Raw genomic sequence first — 23,239 nt, forward strand, 5'->3', positions numbered from 1 at the left:
TCACCCCATGGGTTCTGCTTGGGTGCTTATGGGTAAGTGTCTGCATACTAGCAGGAAAGTGATATAGCCTAAAGCTGTCAATAGACTCGTCAGTCAAATAACACAGGACACAGGGAGGGACCACCACTCTACAAAACACAGCCCTACCCCATTGCGGGGCTGCTTCTGGTTTCCAGACAGCCCGCTCTCCTGCTTTCTCGGGAGCGTAACTTTGCTCTGCTTAACTGAACTCTTGCTACTTAAAACTGCTCTACGCTTCTCGACTGGATTCTTCCTCTTTGGGAGGGCAAGAGCCCAGGAAATTGCCATTCTGCTGGTGACAGTATGGATCGCATATTCATTACTTTTACCAGGTACAAGTTAAAGTTTTGATATTTCATAAAACCAATTTAGAAACCTTCCATTCCTTTTTATGACCTAGAACAAGAAAACACAGCAATGGAAGAGGGATTTCCATGGAACTGTGAATAGACTCGGCAGTAAAATCATGTGGATCAAGTAAAGAAAAGAAAAGAAGAAGAGTAAATGGTGGTACATTTTTGGTTTGTTTTATACTTTTAGTGCTTCTTTTTGTAAAACTGAAAGATGTTTTCTTACATTATTCAAGATTGTGAGAGAAATTAAACAATAGTAAAGCAGACATCCTTATCGTTGCCACTCTTATTCCCAACCATTAATTGAGCATCTACTCTTTGGAAGGCTACGTGGCAGAACTGGGGATGGTAAGTAAAAGAAGACTGAGCCACTGTCCAGAGACCTTCAGAGCCTAGGAGCTGCTGCCATATCAAGAAGATGGTGAGACACACTCTGAGACCTAAATAAATGGCAAGTTAAAACAAGGGGTGAGAAAGAGAGGAGGTTCCAGATGAGAGCAGTCAAGTGTAAATGCTCTGAAGCAAGGAAGTCTGGAGCTTTGGGACACTGCAGTTCCCTTGAGGAGGTGATTTCAAGTTAGGCGGGATGGTGGGCTAAATGAGGCTGAGTGAATTGTGGTGGGGGAGGGTGGGACCCTTAGATGGTGGGCCTCAGAGCTGACAGACTCAAGACTGGAATGGAAGCTGACCCTGAATTTTTACTTTGGGACTGTGGGTAAAACAGAGAGAATCTCCACCCGGGGCAGGAATAAAATGGCTTCCGTGTTCCCGTCCCAGTGCAGGTGAGCACAGTGCACAAACTAGGTGTTTTAGTCCCATCGCCTCCAGGGAGTTTCTGAGAAACAAGGATGATACTTCCTTGAAGTGAGAGGTCAAGAAGCCACTGTGATAGCACTCTTTGCACTGGGGTCAAAGGGCCAGAGGCCACTCCATTAAAGGGATGTTCTACTGCTTACCTTAAGTGTAATCTGGGGAACTCCAAATGAAGGCTACAATTTTTGGTGGTGGTGAAATTATAATGAAAATAGGGGTGGTTTCAATGAAAAGGCACCTGGGAGGGAAGTTGCTGGTCCTTGACACAAATTCTAGAACCTCTGAGTAGCATCCAGCTGGGAGAGATCCCTCTACACTCAAATGACATATTTACAAATGGGGAAATTTTACATAGTTTCACTGTCTAAGCAGTTTTGTTCGTTCCAAAGGTGCTGCGTAATCGTATTTTCTGACATCTCGTGAGATTAAAGAAAAAAATCCCAAAGAGTTGGTATCATGGCCTGGGGTCATAGTCATCGTAGTAATAGATGCCATTCTTTAAAGACCATTGTTGCAAGTGCTTTACAAACATCACGTATATTACAACAGCTCTACAAGGTAGGGCTTATCAGACTCACTTTGCAGATGATGAACTTGCAATTTTCTCAAGTTCACAAGACTTGTGACGGAGCTGGGAGTAGACCCTTGGTCTGAATTCGTCTAGAGGCCACACTGTTCCACTCTTCCCGGCCTGAGGCAGACCTAGTATCCTTTAATTCACTTGTCTCCTCACTACTTCAAACTGTATTTCAGGCAATTTAAACAATAAAAAGCAAGCAAGCAAACAAAAAACCCTGTAGCCAAAGGACTATAAACGGTCCTGATGAAGGAAGGTTAACACAAGAGTAAACCGTAATTTGGGGATTGTCTGTGGGCTTCATTTATCTACAGTCCTCCTGCCCCTCGCGCCAGGGTTCCTTGAAAGCTCACTGCCCTGGTCCCAGCACGTGTGTTCAGCGCCAGCACTTTCCCACGTTAGGGCTCCTTTCTCCTGAGACTTCCCCAGTGTGCCCTCAAGTCCAACTCTGGAATCTGTTAATGGTGTGTTGAGACTGGCCTCTGAATAAATACACCAATGAGTGAGCTCACCTAGGAGGTCAATATCCAAAGCCTCCCTCGTAAGTTGGAGATGAGGACCTGAATAGACATTTCTACAAAAAGGATATACCAGTGGCCGAACAGTACATGAAAAGTTGCTCAATATCATTAGTCACTAGGGAAATGTATACAAAAAAGACACAGTGGGATACCATTTCACTAGGTTGGTTATAAAAATGGAAGATAACAAGTGTTTGTGAGGATATGAAGAAACCGGATCCCTCATACATTGCTGGTAAGAATGTCAAATGGTTCAGCCTCTTTGGAAAACAGTTTGGTAGTTCCTCAAATTTAAACAAAGTATTACCGTATGACCCTGCAATTCCATTCCTAGGTATATAACCAAAATAACTTAAAAACTGTATTCAAACAAATCTTTGTACCCAACTATTCAAAGAAACATTATTCATAAAAGCCAAAAAATGCAAACCCAAAATTCCCATCACTGAATGAACGGACAAACAAAATGTGGTATATTCTTACAATGGAGTAGTATTCAGTCATAAAAAGGAATGAAGTACGGATAACTGAGAGACCACGGATGAACCTTGGAGACATTATGATAAATGATAAATGATAAATGAAAGGAGCCAGAAACAAAAGGTCACATATTATATGACACCGTTTATACCAATTGTCCTGGATAAGCAAATTCATAGAGACAGAAATCAGACTGATGGTTGCCCGGGGCTAGGGAGAGGTATGAATGAGAAGTAACTGAAGGGTAATAGGTTTTGTAAGCAGAGATAAGGCATTGGGAAGATGGCGGAGGAGTAAGACGCGGAGATTACCTTCCTCCCCACAGATACACCAGAAGTACATCTACACGTGGAACAACTCCTACAGAACACCTACTGAATGCTGGCAGAAGACCTCAGACCTCCCCAAAGGCAAGAAACTCCCCACGTATCTGGGCAGGGCAAAAGAAAAAAGAATAAAGAGAGACAAAAGGATAGGGACGGTACCTGCACCAGTGGGAGGGAGCTGTGAAGAAGGCAAGGTTTCCACACACTAGAAGCCCCTTCGCGGGCAGAGACTGCGGGTGGCAGAGGGGGAAGCTTCGGAGCCGCGGGGGAGAGCCCAGCAACAGGGTGCGGAGGGCAGAGCAGAGATATTCCTGCACAGAGGATCCGTGCCGACCAGCACTCACCAGCCCGAGAGGCTTGTCTGCTCACCCGCCGGGGCAGGTGGGAGGTAGGAGCTGAGGCTCGGGCTTCGGAGGTCGGAAGCCAGGGAGAGGACTGGGGTTGGCTGCGTGAACACAGCCTGAAGGGGTTAGTGCGCCACGGCTAGCCAGGACGGAGTCAGGGAAAAAGTATGGAGCTGCCGAAGAGGCAAGAGACTTTCTTCCCTCTTTGTTTCCTGGTGCACGAGAGGGGATTCAGAGCACTGCTTAAAGGAGCTCGAGATGGGCGCGAGCCGCAGCTATCACTGCGGACCCCAGAGACGGGCATGAGACGCTAAGGCTGCTGCTGCAGCAACCAAGAAGCCTGTGTGCAAGCACAGGTCACTCTCCACACCTCCCCTCCCGGGAGACTGTGCAGCCCGCCAGTGCCAGAGTCCCGTGATCCAGGGACAACTTCCCCGGGAGAATGCAGGGTGCGCATAGGGCTGGTGCAACTTCCCACCGGCCTCTGTTGCTGCAGGCTCACCCCGCATCCGTATGCCTCCCTCCCCCCGGCCTGAGTGAGCCAGAGCCCCCGAAGCAGCTGCTCCTTTAACCCCTGTCTGAGCGAAGAACACACGGCCTCAGGCGACCTACAGGCAGAGTTGGGGCCAAATCCAAAACTGAACCCTGGGAGCTGTGCGAACAAAGAAGAGAAAGGGAAATTTCTCCCAGCAGCCTCAGGAGCAGCGGATTAAATCTCCACAATCAACTTGATGTACCCTGCATCTGTGGAATAACTGAATAGACAACGAATCATCCCAAATTGAGGAGGGGGACTTTGGGAGCAACGATATCCATTTTTTTTCCGTTTTTCTATTTTTTGTGAGTGTGTGTGTGTATGCTTCTGTGTGTGATTTTGTCTGTACAGCTGTGCTTTTACCATTTGTCCTAGGGTTCTCTCTATTTTTCTTTTTGTTACTTAAAAAATTTTTTTCTTAATACTTATTTTATTTTATTTTATCTTCTTTCTTTCTTTTTTTCCCTCCCTTTTATTCTGAGGCGTGTGCAGGACTGGCTCTTGGTGCTCCAGACAGGCGTCAGGGCTATACCACTGAGGTGGGAGAGCCAAGTTCAGGACACTGGTCTGCAAGAGACCTCCCAGCTCCACGTCATATAAAATGACAAATATCTCCCAGAGATATCCATCTCAACGCCAAGACCCAGTTCCACTCAACGACCAGTAAGTTACAGTGCTGGACACCTCATGGCAAACAACTAGCAAGACAGGAACACAATCCATTCCATTACCACAGCGGCTGCCTAAAATCATAATAAGGCCACAGACACCCCATAACACACCACCAGACGTGGACCTGCCCACCAGAAAGACAAGATCCAGCCTCATCCACCAGAACACAGGCACTAGCCCCCTCCACCAGGAAGCCTACACAACCCACTGAACCAACCTTAGCCACTGGGGACATACACCAAAAACAACGGGAACTACGAACCTGCAGCCTGCAAAAAGGAGACCCCAAACACAGTAAATTAAGCAAAATGAGAAGACAGAGAAACACACAGCAGATGAAGGAGCAAGGTAAAAACCCACCAGACCTAACAAATTGAGAGGAAATAGGCAGTCTACCTGAAAAAGAATTCAGAATAATGATAGTAAAGATGATCCCAAATCTTGGAAATAGAATGGAGAAAACACAAGAAACGTTTGACAAGGACCTGGAAGAATTAAAGAGCAAACAAACAGTGATGAACAACACAATAAATGAAATTAAAAATTCTCTAGAAGGGATCAATAACAGAATAACTGAGGCAGAAGAACGGATAAGTGACCTGGAAGATAAAAGACTGTGAATAACTACTGCAGAGCAGAATAAAGAAAGAAGAATGAGGGCTTCCCTGGTGGCGCAGTGGTTCGGAGTCCCCCTGCCGATGCATGGGACACGGGTGCGGGGCCCAGTCCAGGAGGATCCCGCATGCCACGGAGTGGCTGGGCCCAAGAGCCATGGCCGCTGGGCCTGTGCTCCGCAACGGGAGAGGCCACAGCAGTGAGAGGCCCGTGTACCGCCAAAAAAAAAAAAAAGAAAGAAAGAAGAATGAAAAGAATTGAAGACAATCTCAGAGACCTCTAGAACACCATTAAACACACAAACATTCGAATTATACTGGTCCCAGAAGAAAAAGAGGAAAAGAAATCGACTGAGAAAATATTTCAACAGATTATAATTGAAAACTTCCATAATATGGGAAAGGAAAGAGTTAATCAAGTCCAGGAAGCACAGAGACCCATACAGGATAAATCCAAGAAGAAATACACCAAAAGAGATATTAATCAAAGGATCAAAAATTAAATAAAGAATATTAAAAGCAGCAAGGGAAAAACAACAAGTAACACATAAGGGAATCCCCATAAGGTTAACAGCTTATCTTTCAGCAGGAACTGTGCAAGCCAGAAGGGAGTGGCAGCACATATTTAAAGTGATGAAGGAGAAAAACCTACAACCAAGATTACTCTACCCAGCAAGAATCTCATTCAGATTTCATGGAGAAATTAAAATCTTTACAAACAAGCAAAAGCTAAGAGAATTCAGCACTACCAGACCAGCTTTACAACAAATGCTAAAGGAACTTCTCTAGGCAGGAAACACAACAGAAGGAAAACACCTACAATAATAAACCCAAAACAATTAAGAAAATGGGAATAGGAACGTACATACCGAGAATTACCTTAAATGTAAATGAACTAAATGCTCCAACCAAATACACAGATTGGCTGAATGGATACAAAAACAAGACCCGTTTATATGCTGTCTACAAAAGACCCACTTCAGACCAAGGGACACACAGACTGAAAGTGAGGGGATGGAAAAAGATATTCCATGCAAATGGAAACCAAAAGAAAGCTGGAGTAGCAATCCTCATATCAGACACAATAGACTTTAAAACAAAGACTATTACAAGAGACAAAGAAGGACACTACATAATGATCAAGGAATCAATCAAAGAAGAAGACATAACAATTGTACATATTTATGCACCCAACACAGGAGCACCTCAATACATAAGGCAAAGACTAACAGCCATAAAAGGGGAAAATGACAGTAACACAATCAGAGTAGGGGACTTTAACACCCCACTTTCACCAATGGACAGATCATCCAAAATGAAAATAAATAAGGAAACACAAACTTTAAATACCTTAAACAAGATGGATTTAACTGATATTTATAGGACATTCCATCCACAAACAACAGAATACACAGTCTTCTCAAGTGCTCCTGGAACATTCTCCAGGACAGATCACATCTTGGGTCACAAATCAAGCCTTGGTAAACTTAAGAAAACTGAAATCGTATCAAGTATCTTTCCGACCACAACGCTATGAGACTATATATCAATCACAGGAAAAAATCTGTAAGAAATACAAAAACATGGAGGATAAACAACACACTACTTAATCAACAGATCACTGAAGAAATCAAAGAGGAAATCAAAAAATACCTAGACACAAATGACAATGAAACCTGATGACCCAAAACCTATGGGATGCAGCAAAAGCAGTTCTGAGAGGGAAGTTTGCAGCAATAAAATCCTACCTCAAGAAACAAGAGAAATCTCAAATAAACAACCTAACCTTACACGTAAAGCAATTAGAGAAAGAAAACAAAAAAGCCCAAAGTTAGCAGAAGAAAAGAAATCATAAAGATCAGATCAGAAGTAAATAAAAAGAAATGAAAGAAATGATAGCAAAGATCAATACATTTAAAAGCAGCTTCTTTGAGAAGACAAACAAAATTGACAAACCATTAGCCAGACTTATCAAGAAAAAAGTGAGAAGACTCAAATCAATAAAATTAGAAATGAAAAAGGGTAACACCTGACAATGCAGAAATACAAACGATCATGAGAGATGACTACAAGCAACTCTATGCCAATAAAATGGACAACCTGGAAGAAATGGACAAATTCTTAGAAATGCACAACTTTGCGAGACTGATCCAGGAAGAAATCAAAAACATGAACAGGCCTATCACAAGCACTGAAATTGAAACTGCGATTAAAAATCTTCCAGGGCTTCCCTGGTGGCGCAGTGGTTGAGAGTCCGCCTGCCGATGCAGGGGACACGGGTTCGTGCCCCGGTCCGGGAAGATCCCACATGCCGCGGAGCGGCTGGGCCCGTGAGCCATGGCCGCTGAGCCTGCGCGTCCGGAGCCTGTGCTCCGCAACGGGAGAGGCCACAACATTGAGAGGCCCGCGTAACGCAAAAAAAAAAAAAAAAAAAAAAAAAAATCTTCCAACAAACAACATCAAAGGGCTGGATGGCTTCACAGCGAATTCTATCAAACATTTCGAGAAGAGCTAACACCTATCCTCCTCAAACTCTTCCAAAATATGACAGAGGGAGGAACACTCCCAAACTCATTCTACGAGGCCACCATCACTGATACCAAAACCAGACAAAGATGTCACAAAGAAAGAAAACTACAGGCCAATATTACTGATGAAGAATATAGATGCAAAAATTCTCAACAAAATACTAGCAAACAGAATCCAACAGCACATTAAAAGGAACATACACCATGATCCAGTGGGGTTTATCCCAGGAATACAAGGATTCTTCAATATATGCAAATCAATCAATGTGATACACCATATTAACAAACTGAAGGAGAAACACCATACGATCATCTCAATAAACGCAGAGAAAGTTTTTGACAAAGTTCAACACCCACTGATGATAAAAACCCTCCAGAAAGCAGGCATAGAGGGAACTTTCCTCAACATAATAAAGGCCATATATAACAAACCCACAGCCAACATCGTGCTCGATGGTGAAAAACTGAAACCATTTCCATGAAGATCAGGAACAAGACAGCATTGCCCACTCGCGCCACTCTTATTCAACATACTTTTCGAAGTTTTAACCAGAGCAATCAGAGAAGAAAAAGGAATTCAAATAGGAAAAGAAGAAGTAAAGCTGTCACGGTTTACAGATGACATGATACTCAACATAGAGAACTTTGAAGATGCTACCAGAAAACTACTAGAGCTAATCAATGAATTCGGTAAAGTAGCAGGATACAAAATTAATGCACATAAATCTCTTGCGTTCCTATACAGTAATGATGAAAAATCTGAAACTGAAGTTAAGAAAACACTCCCATTCACGATTGCAACAAAAAGAATGAAATATCTAGGAATAAAGCTACCTAAGGAGACAAAAGACCTGTAGGCAGAAAATTATAAGACACTGATGAAAGAAATTAAAGATGATACAAATAGATGGAGAGATATACCATGTTCTGGGACCGGAAGAATCAACACTGTGAAAATGACTCTACTACCCAAAGTAATCTACAGATTCAGTGCAATCCCTATCAAACTACCACTGGCATTTTTCACAGAACTAGAACAAAAAATTCCGCAATTTGTATGGAAACACAAAAGACCCCGAAGAGCCAAAGTAATCTTGAGAAAGAAAAACGGAGCTGGAGGAATCAGGCTCCCTGACGTTAGACTATACAACAAAGCCACAGTGAACAAGACAGTATGGTACTGGCACAGAAACACAAATATTGATCAATGAAACAAAACAGAAAGTCCAGAGATAAACGCACGCACATATGGTCACCTTATCTTTGATAAAGGAGGCAAGAATATACAGTGGAGAAAAGACAGCCTCTTCAACAATTGGTGCTGGGAAAACTGGACAGCTACATGTACAAGAATGAAATTAGAACACTCCCTAACACCATACACAAAAATAAACTCAAAATGGATTAAAGACCTAAATGTAAGGCCAGACACCATCAAACTCTTAGAGGAAAACATAGGCAGAACACTGTATGACATAAATCACAGCAAAACCCTTTGTGACCCACCTCCTAGAGGAATGGACATAAAAACAAAAACAAACAAATGGGACCTAATGAAACTTAAAAGCTTTTGCACAGCCAAGGAAACCATAAACAAGATGAAAAGACAGCCCTCAGAATGGGAGAAAATATTTGAAACTTAAGCAACTGACAAAGGATTGATCTCCAAAACATACAAGCAACTCATGCAGCTCAAAATGAAAAAAGCAAACAAACCAATCCAAACATGGGCAGAAGACCTAAACAGACATGGCTCCAAAGAACACATATAGCTTGCCAACAGACACATGAAAGAATGCTCAACATCATTAATCATTAGAGAAATGCAAGTCGAAACTACAATGCAATATCATCTCACACTGGTCAGAATGTCCATCATCAAAAAATCTACAAACAGTAAATGCTGGAAAGGGTGTGGAGAAAAGGGAACCCTCTTGCACTGTTGGTGGGAATGTAAATTGATATAGCCACTATGGAAAACAAAATGGACGTTCCTTAAAAACCTAAAAATAGAACTATCATATGATAGTTGGGACAGTAGCAATCCCACTACTGGGCACATACCCTGAGAAAACCATAATTCAAAAAGAGTCACGTACCAAAATATTCACTGCAGCTCTATTTACAATAGCCAGGACATGGAAGCAACCTAGGCGTCCATCAACAGATGAATGGATAAAGAAGCTGTGGCACATATATACAGTGGAATATTACTCAGTCATAAAAAGGAACGGAACTGAGGTATGTGTAGCAAGGTGGATGGACCTAGAGACTGTCATACACAGTGAAGTAAGTCAGAAAGAGAAATACAAATACCGTATGCTAGCACATATATATGGAATCTAAAAAAAAAAAAAAAACAATGGTCATGAAGAACCTAGGGGCAAGACGGGAATAAAAATGCAGACCTACTGGAGAATGGACTTGAGGATACGAGGAGTGGGAAGGGTAAACTCGGACAAAGTGCAAGAGTGGCATGGACATATATACGGTACTAAACGTAAAATAGATAGCTAGTGAGAAGCAGCCGCAAAGCACAGGGAGATCAGCTCAATGCTTTGTGACCACCTAGAGGGGTGGGATAGGGAGGATGCAAGAGGGAGAAGATATGGGAACATGTGTATATGTGTAACTGATTCACTTTGTTATGAAGCAGAAACTAACACACCATTGTAAAACAATTATAATCCAATTAAGTTGTTTAAGAAAAACAAAAAAAAACAGAAAAAAGATAATACACCATAAACAAAAGCAACAATATAAAAAACATACCTAGAAAGAAACCATACAAAAATGTATATAATCTACATGGAGGCAACAATAAGAATTTCCTGATTGACTTAGGAAAAAGAAGTCTCAACCAGAATAGTATGTTATGTGTATTTGTGAGGCACAGATATTGTAAGAATGTCGATTTTCCTTAATTTATTTACAGATGTAGTACCTCATCCATAGCAGGTGATGACAATCAAACACGGGCTACTCTTTCCTGTACCCAAAATCAACCATGGAAACATTACAGAAGGAATAAAGAAAAAACACTAACAAACACAAAAACACAAAACTTAAGTAATCCCTGAGGGACAATAAGTCTCCACTGAACTGGAACCTGAGTGTGGGCAGGTAGGGGGATGCCCTGAATTGGAGACAGGTCTGTAGCCTGCAAGAGAGGCAGATGACAGGATTGATTAGAGAAAAGCCTATAACGTTGAGCCCTTGATTCTTCCACTGTGCTCTGGGACCATGAATCTCTACTGCTTCACTGAAGGAATCTGAGGCAGCATTTCAGAGCCCGCATGCCAGGAGCGTGGGACACCAAAGATTGGGCTGGATGTGGCAGTATGGTCCACAGGCTGTGAAATAACCATCTGAAACTTTCTTAGTGCATGACAACTGGCCTTTTTAAGTGATCATCTTAATAGACTATCGCACACGGACTAAAAGACAAAAGCAAGTAACACAGTAGTTGTACAGAAGGACAGAAATTCATTTCTGAACTTTTGGGCAACGCCCGTGATGTCAACAAAGAGAGACCACAGTGGGAACTGTCAGGCTAAGGCGCCCCTTCACTAACTCCTCTGGGATTCTGTGGGGCGTGGTTGGGGACAGGGATGGATTCATACCAGAGAAGGAAGGAATCGCAGGCCCTGCCAGCAGTCAATGTGAGGACCTTGAGTGAGACCTGACGGGCTCCAAACCACAGAAGAGAGTCTCGCCTCCTTTCCCCTCAGCTCACCTTACCTGCAGCAGCCATCTCTGGGAGGCTCCAGGCAGAAGTGTCCAAATGAGATGTGCCCGCACTTCACACCAGCCGTCTCAGGGAGTTGATGTCTTTGATGTGAGGCCTTGGCCTCAGGTCAGAAGACGGGACGTAGCCCAGCACCTACAGGGAGTCAAGAGAAGACACAGAGAGAGGATTGAGAGCAGCATCCACCACAGAAGAGGGGGCCCCAAAGAGCCCTCACTGTCAGTCTCGGGGGACCCAGGCATGGCTGTGAGGCTCAGGGCCCCAGAAACTTCCGGCTGGGGGCGCCGACAGAAATGAGAGCCAAGCTGTGACGCCTCCTGACTCCGCTCAGCAGAGGGAAATGTCCCAGGACCCGCCAAGAGTCAATGAAAGGCCCTCGTGCCAGGCCTACGGGAAGCTCCCCCGGAACCACCCCCCACCCCGCCCTGTCCCACCCCGGCCCCGCCCTGTCCCGCCCCGGCCCCGCCCCTGCTGTCCTCCTGGACCCCAGATGCGCATGACCGGATGTCACGTCCTCCTAACCGCACGGTGGGGGCGCGCCATTTTTGAGAGCTGCCGTCCACCGAGGGTGAGCCACAGGAGGAGAGCCACGCGAGGAGCGCCACGTCTCGTCAGGTGTCAAGGTGTGAGGTGACCCCAGTTAGAAGTGCGGGGACACGCCCCCGACACCCCCAATCCCCATTCCCTCCGAAAAGAGGCGGCCACACAGGCCCCGCTGACCCCGCCCCTGCTCTCGGCCCAAGAGGCTCGGGCCTGGCTGTTAGGCCCAAAGTCCATCCGCTTCCCCCGCGGGGTCTCGGGCAAGGAAGGCCTCGCTCTGAGGCTGGTGGACCCTGGCTCAGCTCAGTAGAGGGAGCGCCCCAGGCCCTGTGGAGTGAAGGACGGGAGCCTCGCGGGGACCGAGGGGCTCCACACCCCAGAACGGCGGCCACGCGGACCCCGCCCCTGACGTCGGCCTGGGAGCCTCCGGGCAGGTCTAAAGACTGGGGCTCCCTCAGTGCGAACGCGGACGGACAGACGGACAGACACGGGAGACGCAGGGAGGAGGGGGCCTTGTCCTGAGGGGCTGGCCGCAGGTCAGCAGAGGGAGGATTTCCAGGGCACGGGGGGGAGGAGTCAGGGCGAGAACCGTCCTCCTCGTTGCAAGGGCACCTCAGAACCCCTCCCCTGTTGTCAGCCGCTTCCTTCTGGCCACACACGGAGGAGGGAGGGCTGCTGTCTGAGAGGACAGGTGCAGGCCAGCAGAAGGCGCGTCCCTAAGCACTCCCAAGAGTCAGCCCAAGCCCCCGAGTGAGGGCCAGTGGGGCCGCCAGCCACAGGGCCTCGACCTGCCTGCCGCACGCTGCAGGCTTGGTAAAACTCTGCCACATGCGGCCGCGTGGTCACCCTCACTGCCTCCGAATGAGACTCAAGGAGGTGCCGGCACTGGTGCGAGCAGATGGCCCTCGGGGCAAGAGGAGCTCCAGGCTGCACCGGCCGTCCAGGGAGGACCCCGAGTGAGGATTAAGGGAGTCACCCACCCCGAAGAGAAGGGACAAGAGAGAATATGGCCCGTTCCCTCCTGTTAACCCTTGGACTGCCAAGAAAGGACTGTCAGGCTGAGACTGCCCGTAAATTCCTCTGCCAGGTCCGAGGGAGGTTAGAGCTTTGTTCTGAAGGGGCAGCCACCAGGCAGCAGGAGGGAGGGTCCTAGGACCCTTCGGTGGTGGGCTGAACGCTCCCTCCTTTCCTCCTCCTGGGTGTCATGGAAGATGGTGGTGTCAACTTCAGAGCAGCAGAGGGGATGGGGGGTAGGGGGTTGGGGGAGTCTTGCCAACAACTATCATCCCGTCTCTGAATGGGAACCGTGGGGACCTACCTCCCCTGCCAGCCCCCACTGTCACCCCCGTACCGCCCAGGCAGGGCTGGCTGGCTGTGCCCCAAGGCTCACTCTACCGTCCTCCACAGGGGTCACAGGGGACAGGCTGAGCAGGAGAACAGGAGCCCTGTGGGTCCTCGAGCAGTGCCCTCAAGGACCCTGCAGAGGCGGCCTTGGTTAAAACCAGAGAGGAATCTCCCCTCTGAAGGTGCTCACAGCATCTCCTTTTCCCTCCCCCAGGTGCCCTCGTTGCCTGCCTTCCTGCGCACACTCCCGCCTGCTGGCCCTGACCTGTGTCATCATGCCTCGACGCCGGAGGAACAAGCGCCATGCCCGGAGGAACAAGCGCCATGCCCGCAAGAAACGCCGCCAGGCCCAGGGGGAGACTCAGAGTCTCAAGGGTGCCCAGGCCACTGCGGAGGCAGCGGCGGCGGCAGAAGAGATAGAAGAGTCGCCGTCTTCCCCCGCTTCTGTTTCTCGGGATACTTCCCCGAGCTCCCCTGCAGCAGGCACTCGCCAGGAGCCTCAGGGAGCCCCAGCCACTACCTCTCGTGATGCAGGGGTTTCATGCCCAGGATCTGAAGAGGGTGCCCAGAGCCAAGATGAGAAAAGTGCAGGTACCTCCCAGGCAGCACCTTCCACCCGCAGGAGTTGCAGAGATCCTCTGAGCAGGAAGTCCACAATGTTCGTGGAGTTCCTGCTGGAGAAGTACATAACGAAGGAGCCCATCCTGCAGGCAGCACTGCTGAAGACTCTCAACAAGAAGTACAAGAAGCACTTCCCTCAGATCCTCAGCAGAGCCTCTGGTATCATGGAGGCGGTCTTTGGCCTCGAGCTGAAGGAAGTCGACCCCAGCAGTCACTCCTACGCCCTCGTCAGCAAGATGGCCCTCCCCAGCGACAGAAGTCCGAGTGATGAGTTCAGGATGCCCACGTCCGGTCTCCTGATGACTGTCCTGGGCGCGATCTTCACGAAGGGCAACCGTGCCACCGAAGAGGAGCTCTGGAAATTCCTCAATGCGTTGGGTTACCACGCTGGGAGGAGGCACCTGATCTTCGGGGATCCCAGGAGGCTCATCAGCGAAGATTTCGTGCAGCAGAAGTACCTGACGTACCGCCAGGTGCCTGACAGCGATCCTCCGTGCTATGAGTTTCTGTGGGGCCCGAGAGCCCACGCTGAAACCAGCAAGATGAAAGTGCTGGAGTTTGTGGCCAAGATCATCGGTACCGCCCCCAGTGCCTTACCAGATCTCTATGAGGAGGCTCTGAAAGATGAGGAAGAGAGAGCAGCGGTGAGAGCTGCGGCCAGGGCTGCAGCTGTTGCTGAGGGCAGAGCCCCTTTCTAGGGCCCAGGCCCGCAGCTCCTCCCACATGTAGGGAGGGAGGCCGTGGGCAGTTTGCTGGCTTCGTTTTGGAAGAGAGCAGTCAGGCTGCTAAACAGTGCAGAGTAGTAGGGGTGGAGGGAACAAAGTATAGATCTTATTTATCTTCCTGTTTTAAACTAGTTAACTTCTATATATTATTGATTGATTGATTTAGGTTTTTTCCAATTTTTTTTCTTGTAATAGAGAGTGTGTTTTCTTAAGAATAGGAATTTGTGAATGACCATTGCTTGCATACTTATTGCTGTTTAAAGAGTTCTAAAGTTACAGTTTTTGGTATATGTAAAAGGAATTCACGAACCATCTATATTTTCTGTATGATTCAGAAGTAGAAAATATGGCACTGCAATAGACATTGTCATGGAAATGTGAAAGGCGACCACAGAAAGTATTTAGGAACAAAAAATGGAGAAAACAGAGAGTAAAAGACATTTAACTCGTGGTTTGCCTTATTTTGTTTAAACTTTCTTTTGGTAGAAATAAAAGATACTTTGATTTAGCTCATTTGTGAGTATTTGCTTCTTTTGCCCTAGTGGACTGCATATTCTCTGCTACCTACTGGATTAAAAATAAACTCTGATGGGAGGGTGGTATTTTGGGGGTTCATAATAATCATATCATAACTGCCATCCATCAAAAACCCAATATTTCTTAATGAGTATGCCACTGCTTTACATGTAGTACATAACATTCCAACATTCACGCAGGATAGGATTTAGCAGACTCCCTTTACAGGTGAATAACTTGCAAATTTCTCAAGTTCACAAGACTGATTAAGTGACCTTGCTGGGTCTAGTCCCCTGGTCTGGAATAGTCTAGAGCCTACACTCTTCCACTCCTCCCAGCCTAAGCCAGACCTTATGTCTTTTAATTCATTTTTCTTCTCACCACTCCAAAATGTATCTCATGGGATAAAAGGGGCCCTGTTCCCAAAGCACTGTTTTGGAATACAGTAACAGTAACGCTGAATAAGTGAATGGTATGAATAAAACAATATTTTTCGGTGACAATGGGGTCTTCTACATATGCAATGTCAGATACCCTGAAAAGATCAGCATCTCCTCATTTACTCTTCAAGTTTCTCAGGGACATAAAAGCCTTGGTTTAAGAGCTGTGTCCTCAGGTCAGTGGAGGGAGGAGTCCCAGCCTCTGATAGTTACTCAAGGTGAGGACCTTAGAACAGAAGGGGGCCCCACAAAGCCTACCCTGCTTTCTCCCTTGTGTGGCCATGCGCAGAGCTGTCTGTCTGAAGGTACCCCTTCTTTTCCTCCAGGGCAAGGGTGGAGAGGTTCTCAGGGAGGTGAGTTCCTTGGTCTTGTGGCAGCACCTCCAATTCTGCCCAAGTAGGAGATCCTAACAGGCCTTAATTTGCTTCAGGGTGAGGACACTGGGTGCCGATGAGTGGACTCCCCATAACAAAGGGGACCACACAGAGGCCCCCGTCAGGGGTAGCCAGGGAATAGGTCTCTTATCTCCCCTTCTGGTGTCTCAGGAAGGTGAAAGCCTTGGCCTGAGGCTGGCAGACAGACAGTAGGGAGGGTGGAGTCCCATATGCTACCTGAAGTCAAGGTAAGAAACCTGAGTTAGGACTGAGGGGCCACTGACTCCAGATGAGTGGGGCCTTGTAAAGTCCTGCTCCTCAGAAGACCCCGACAGCTTTGGACAGATCTGGTTCATCCTGACTTCCGATTCAGAATTCTCAAGAAGGTAATGCCTTTGTTCTGAGGAGCACAGCTTCAGGGGAGTGGAGGGTGGAGTCCTGGGTCTGGTCAGGCATCACGAATGAGGACCCTGAATGAGGAGCAAGAGGACCACTCACTCCGGAACAGAGGAGAATGCAGAGTCCCGCCCCTGAGCTCAGCCCCAGGAGGCCCAGGACAAAGCTTTCTGGCTGACCTGCCCCCTCTTTCCACTGGGGGTGGTCTCGGGGAGGCGAGGGCCTTGGTCTGTGGGGAACAGCCTCACTCAGTAGCGACTGGAAATCTAGTGACTCTAAATGAGGATAAAGGGATTCCACCTAGAGCAGAGCCCTGCCACTGGACACCTCCCCTTGGCAAATCCAGGAATGTTGGCATGATGCGCCCCACGCCTTTCCTTTTAGAGCGTCTCAGGTAGATGAGGCACTTGGTCCCAGGGGCCAGCCTCAGGGGAGCACAGGGAGGAATTCCAGGTCATGCCAAGGAGTCGAGCAGAGGACCGTGAGGACTGAGGGAACCACCCAAATCATAAAAGTGGGGACGCCACAGAATCCCGCCCTTACTGTCGGCCATGAGTGACCACAGGCAGTCATGCCCACGTGAGGCAACCCTCACATCCTCCTAGGTGGTCTCGGGAAATTAAAGGCTGTAGTATGAGAGCACAGGCCTCTCTAGGTCACGGGAAGAGCCAGCGTAAGGACTCTGAGTGAGGACCAAGGGGAACGCACAACCGGAAAAGAGAGAGGAACACACGCATAGCCCTACCACCCTTTCGGCCCGGGGAAGCCCCAGGCAGGGGTAGTTCGATGTGTCACCCACTTGCCTCCGGCTCTGGAGGACTCAGGTCGGTAGAGGGAAGAGTCCCAGATACTGACAGAGTGAGGACTATTGAGGTCACAAACCCCAGAAGAGCAGAGCCCGGGGAATCTTGCCCTCTGTGTTAGTCCTCAGAAGCCCCTCAGAAATAGCTGTGGCTACACGTGGCCTACTCTGACTTCTACTTCTGGGGACTCAGGGTGGTGAGGACTTTGCTCCGAGGCTGGCTGACTCAGCACAGGGGACATTTCCAGGTTGTGCTAGGAGTTGGGGTGAGGACCTAAGGCTGGAGCGGAGCATGAAAACCATAACGATGGGGGCAGCACATCATCTCTCCCCTGCTGTCAGTCCTGGGAGACGCCTGGAGAGATGTCAGGCCGAGCAGAGGCAACCCTTAACTCCTCCCAGGGTGACAGAGAAGTGGGGACAGTAATAGGTGAAGAGGGGGAGAAATTATAGGTCTTCCCAGGAGTCAAACTGAGGAAGGGCCTGAGCGAGGACCGGCGCGGCCAAGCATAATAAGGCCTGGACCTGCCGGCCCCAGCTTCCTGCCTTCAGAGACCACAGGTAGACGTGGGACATCAGGCTACCCTCACTTTCTTCTGTTGGCTCTCAGAGAGCGGTGGGCCCTTCTATGAGCACATGTCCTCAGGTAAACAGACAGGAGCCACAGGCCTTCCCAGGAGTCAAACTGAGAACCCTGAGTGACGACTAGGGGGAACATGCCCCACCCGCTGAGCTGTGGGGACGACAAAGAGTCTAGCCTTGCCCCTGCTTTCAGCACTTGAAGGCTCAGGACAGGGCAGTCGGGCCGAGGCTCCTTTACATCAGGTCTAAGGGAGGTGAGACCCTTAGCCTGAAGGTAAAGCCATCAGAGGGCAGAAGGGTGGGTCCCAGGCCCGACGTGAAGCCAACTGGGAGCACTGAATAGGGACTGAGGACCCAGTGATCCCAGGATAGAAAGGACTCCACAGAGCTGTCAGCACTGTGTTCCCCCTGTCAGGGCGGTGATCTGGGCCACCCCTCACTTCCTCCTCATGGGTCCCCGGGACCACTGAGGTGTCAATGGCAGAGCAACGGAGGGGAGGAAGCCCAGGTCCTGGCTGCCGTCCACCTAAAGATCCCGAAGATGAACTGAGCAGACTCCCCGCCCGAGAACACGGAAGGTCCCACTGGCATCCCCTTCCTCCCCCGCTTCTGTTTCTCGGGGTACTCCCCCGAGCTCCCCTGCTGCTGGCACTCGCCAGGAGCCTCAGGGAGCCCCAGCCACGAGCTCTCGTGATGCAGGGGTTTCATGCAGGATCTGAAGAGGGTGCCCAGAGCCAAGATGAGGATAGCTAGTCACTCATGAGCGGGCCTGCCCCATCCTGGACGGTTCGCCTTTCCCTCCCCTACCTGGACACTGGTGGTTGCAGCATGCCCAGAGATCCTGCCTCTCGTGGTCAAGGACCACTGCTAGGTTAGGTTTCCAGCCATACCAGGACCAAGCAAGACAAAACCGCCAGCACAGGTTGACGCAGGCGCACCAAGACCCCCAAGGTGACTCAAGGTAACCCAGGGTTCATTACGCCTCATTTGTAATAACTTAGCATTGCGGCTTTTGCTTCCCCGCCCCACCCCAGGGGTTCTGCTTGGGTGCTTATGGGTAAGTGCCTGCATACTAGCAGGAAAGTTATATAGCCTAAAGCTGTCAATAGACTCGTCAGTCAAATAACACAGGACACAGGCAGGGACCACCACTCTACAAAACATAGCCCTACCCCATTGCGGGGCTGCTTCTGGTTTCCAGACAGCCCGCTCTCCTGCTTTCTCGGGAGCGTACCTTTGCTCTGCTTAACTGAACTCTTGCTACTTAAAACTGCTCTTCGCCTCTCGACTGAATTCTTCCTCTTTGGGAGGGCAAGAACCCAGGACGTCGCCATTCTGCTGTTGACAGTATGGATCGCATATTCATTACTTTTACCAGGTACAAGTTAAAGTTTTGAAATTTCATAAAACCAATTTAGAAACCTTCCATTCCTTTTTATGACCTAGAACAAGAAAACACAGCAATGGAAGAGGGATTTCCATGGAACTGTGAATAGACTCGGCAGTAAAATCATGTGGATCAAGTAAAGAAAGGAAAAGAAGAAGAGTAAATGGTCGTACATTTTTGGTTTGTTTTATACTTTTAGTGCTTCTTTTTGTAAAACTGAAAGATGTTTTCTTAGATTATTCAAGATTGTGAGAGAAATTAAACAATAGTAAAGCAGACATCCTTATCGTTGCCACTCTTATTCCCAACCATTAATTGAGCATCTACTCTTTGGAAGGCTCCGTGGCAGAACTGGGGATGGTAAGAAAAAGAAGACTGAGCCACTGTCCAGAGACCTTCAGAGCCTAGGAGCTGCTGCCATATCAAGAAGATGGTGAGACACACTCTGAGACCTAAATAAATGGCAAGTTAAAACAAGGGGTGAGAAAGAGAGGAGGTTCCAGATGAGAGCAGTCAAGTGTAAATGCTCTGAAGCAAGGAAGTCTGGAGCTTTGGGACACTGCAGTTCCCTTGAGGAGGTGATTTTAAGTTAGGCGGGATGGTGGGCTAAATGAGGCTGAGTGAATTGTGGTGGGGGAGGGTGGGACCCTTAGATGGTGGGCCTCAGAGCTGACAGACTCAAGACTGGAATGGAAGCTGACCCTGAATTTTTACTTTGGGACTGTGGGTAAAACAGAGAGAATCTCCACCCGGGGCAGGAATAAAATGGCTTCCGTGTTCCCGTCCCAGTGCAGGTGAGCACAGTGCACAAACTAGGTGTTTTAGTCCCATCGCCTCCAGGGAGTTTCTGAGAAACAAGGATGATACTTCCTTGAAGTGAGAGGTCAAGAAGCCACTGTGATAGCACTCTTTGCACTGGGGTCAAAGGGCCAGAGGCCACTCCATTAAAGGGATGTTCTACTACTTACCTTAAGTGTAATCTGGGGAACTCCAAATGAAGGCTACAATTTTTGGTGGTGGTGAAATTATAAAGAAAATAGGGGTGGTTTGGATGAAAAGGCACCTGGGAGGGAAGCTGTTGGTCCTTGACGCAAATTCTAGAACCTCTGAGTAGCATCCAGCTGGGAGAGATTCCTCTACCCTCAAATGACATATTTACAAATGGGGAAATTTTACATAGTTTCACTGTCTAAGCAGTTTTGTTCGTTCCAAAGGTGCTGCGTAATCGTATTTTCTGACATCTCGTGAGATTAAAGAAAAAAATCCCAAAGAGTTGGTATCATGGTCTGGGGTCATAGTCATCGTAGTAATAGATGCCATTCTTGAAAGACCATTGTTGCAAGTGCTTTACAAACATCACGTATATTACAACAGCTCTACAAGGTAGGGCTTATCAGACTCACTTTGCAGATGACGAAGTTGCAATTTTCTCAAGTTCACAAGACTTGTGACGGAGCTGGGAATAGACCCTTGGTCTGAATTTGTCTAGAGGCCAACACTGTTCCACTCTTCCTGGCCTGAGGCAGACCTAGTATCCTTTAATTCACTTGTCTCCTCACTACTTCAAACTGTATTTCAGGCAATTTAAACAATAAAAAGCAAGGAAGCAAACAAAAAACCCTGTAGCCAAAGGACTATAAACGGTCCTGATGAAGGAAGGTTAATACAAGAATAAACCGTAATTTGGGGATTGTCTGTGGGCTTCATTTATCTAGAGTCCTCCTGCCCCTCGCGCCAGGGTTCCGTGAAAGCTCACTGCCCTGGTCCCAGCACGTGTGTTCAGCCCCAGCACTTTCCCACGTTAGAGCTCCTTTCTCCTGAGACTTCCCCAGTGTGCCCTCAAGTCCAACTCTGGAATCTGTTAATGGTGTGTTGAGACTGGCCTCTGAATAAATACACCAATGAGTGAGCTTACCTAGGAGGTCAATATCCAAAGCCTCCCTCGTAAGTTGGAGATGAGGACCTGAATAGACATTTCTACAAAGAGGGTATACCAGTGGCCAAACAGTACATGAAAAGTTGCTCAATATCATTAGTCACTAGGGAAATGTATACAAAAGACACAGTGGGACACCATTTCACTAGGTTGGTTATAAAAATGGAAGATAACAAGTGTTTGCGAGGATATGAAGAAACTGGATCCCTCATACATTGCTGGTAAGAATGTCAAATGGTTCAGCCTCTTTGGAAAAGTTTGGTAGTTCCTCAAATTTAAACAAAGGATTACCGTATGACCCAGCAATTCCATTCCTAGGTATATAACCAAAATAACTTAAAAACTGTATTCAAACAAATCTTTGTACCCAACTATTCAAAGAAGCATTATTTATAAAAGCCAAAAAATGCAAACCCAAAATTCCCATCACTGAATGAGCGGACAAACAAAATGTGGTATATTCTTACAATGGAGTAGTATTCAGTCATAAAAAGGAATGAAGTACGGATAACTGAGAGACCACGGATGAACCTAGGAGACATTATGATAAATGATAAATGAAAGGAGCCAGAAACAAAAGGTCACATATTATATGACACCATTTATATCAATTGTCCTGGATAAGCAAATTCATAGAGACAGAAATCAGACTGATGGTTGCCCGGGGCTAGGGAGAGGTATGAATGAGAAGTAACTGAAGGGTAATAGGTTTTGTAAGCAGAGATAAGGCATTGGGAAGATGGTGGAGGAGTAAGACACGGAGATCACCTTCCTCCCCACAGATACACCAGAAATACATCTACACGTGGAACAACTCCTACAGAACACCTACTGAACGCTGGCAGAAGACCTCAGACCTCCCAAAAGGCAAGAAACTCCCCACGTATCTGGGCAGGGCAAAAGAAAAAAGAATAAAGAGAGACAAAAGGATAGGGACGGTACCTGCACCAGTGGGAGGGAGCTGTGAAGAAGGCAAGGTTTCCACACACTAGAAGCCCCTTCGCGGGCAGAGACTGCGGGTGGCAGAGGGGGAAGCCTCGGATCCGCGGGGGAGAGCCCAGCAACAGGGGTGCGGAGGGCAGAGCAGAGAGATTCCTGCATAGAGGATCCGTGCCGACCAGCACTCACCAGCCCGAGAGGCTTGTCTGCTCACCCGCCGGGGCAGGTGGGAGGTAGGAGCTGAGGCTCGGGCTTCGGAGGTCGGAAGCCAGGGAGAGGACTGGGGTTGGCTGCGTGAACACAGCCTGAAGGGGTTAGTGCGCCACGGCTAGCCAGGACGGAGTCAGGGAAAAAGTATGGAGCTGCCGAAGAGGCAAGAGACTTTCTTCCCTCTTTGTTTCCTGGTGCACGAGAGGGGATTCAGAGCACTGCTTAAAGGAGCTCGAGATGGGCGCGAGCCGCAGCTATCACTGCGGACCCCAGAGACGGGCATGAGACGCTAAGGCTGCTGCTGCAGCAACCAAGAAGCCTGTGTGCAAGCACAGGTCACTCTCCACACCTCCCCTCCCGGGAGACTGTGCAGCCCGCCAGTGCCAGAGTCCCGTGATCCAGGGACAACTTCCCCGGGAGAATGCAGGGTGCGCATAGGGCTGGTGCAACTTCCCACCGGCCTCTGCTGCTGCAGGCTCGCCCCGCATCCGTATGCCTCCCTCCCCCCGGCCTGAGTGAGCCAGAGCCCCCGAAGCAGCTGCTCCTTTAACCCCTGTCTGAGCGAAGAACACACGGCCTCAGGCGACCTACAGGCAGAGTTGGGGCCAAATCCAAAACTGAACCCTGGGAGCTGTGCGAACAAAGAAGAGAAAGGGAAATTTCTCCCAGCAGCCTCAGGAGCAGCGGATTAAATCTCCACAATCAACTTGATGTACCCTGCAACTGTGGAATAACTGAATAGACAACGAATCATCCCAAATTGAGGCGGGGACTTTGGGAGCAACGATATCAATATTTTTCCGTTTTTCTATTTTTTGTGAGTGTGTGTGTGTATGCTTCTGTGTGTGATTTTGTCTGTACAGCTGTGCTTTTACCATTTGTCCTAGGGTTCTAT

At 48.1% G+C, this 23,239-nt stretch overlaps 1 protein-coding gene across 1 annotated transcript; it reads left to right on the forward strand.

Annotated features, from left to right (window-relative positions):
• Positions 1-12,933: 12,933 nt before the first annotated feature.
• On the forward strand, positions 12,934-14,735 carry LOC116747016 (melanoma-associated antigen B4-like). The gene is made up of 2 exons (XM_032618858.1): positions 12,934-13,028; positions 13,631-14,735. The coding sequence occupies exons 1-2, from the start codon at positions 12,934-12,936 to the stop codon at positions 14,733-14,735; spliced, it is 1,200 nt and encodes a 399-aa protein (XP_032474749.1).
• The last annotated feature ends 8,504 nt before the right edge of the window (positions 14,736-23,239 follow it).

This window comes from Phocoena sinus, chromosome X (assembly GCF_008692025.1).
Source record: "Phocoena sinus isolate mPhoSin1 chromosome X, mPhoSin1.pri, whole genome shotgun sequence".
NCBI classification, from domain to species: Eukaryota; Metazoa; Chordata; class Mammalia; order Artiodactyla; family Phocoenidae; genus Phocoena; species Phocoena sinus.

Coding starts and splice junctions, on each gene's coding strand:
- LOC116747016 (XM_032618858.1), top strand. CDS start 12,934: ATGAGACTCAAGGAGGTGCCGGCACTGGTGCGAGCAGATGGCCCTCGG. Junction 13,029..13,630: donor CCGTCCAGGGAGGACCCCGA/GTGAGGATTAAG, acceptor TCCCTCCCCCAG/GTGCCCTCGTTGCCTGCCTT.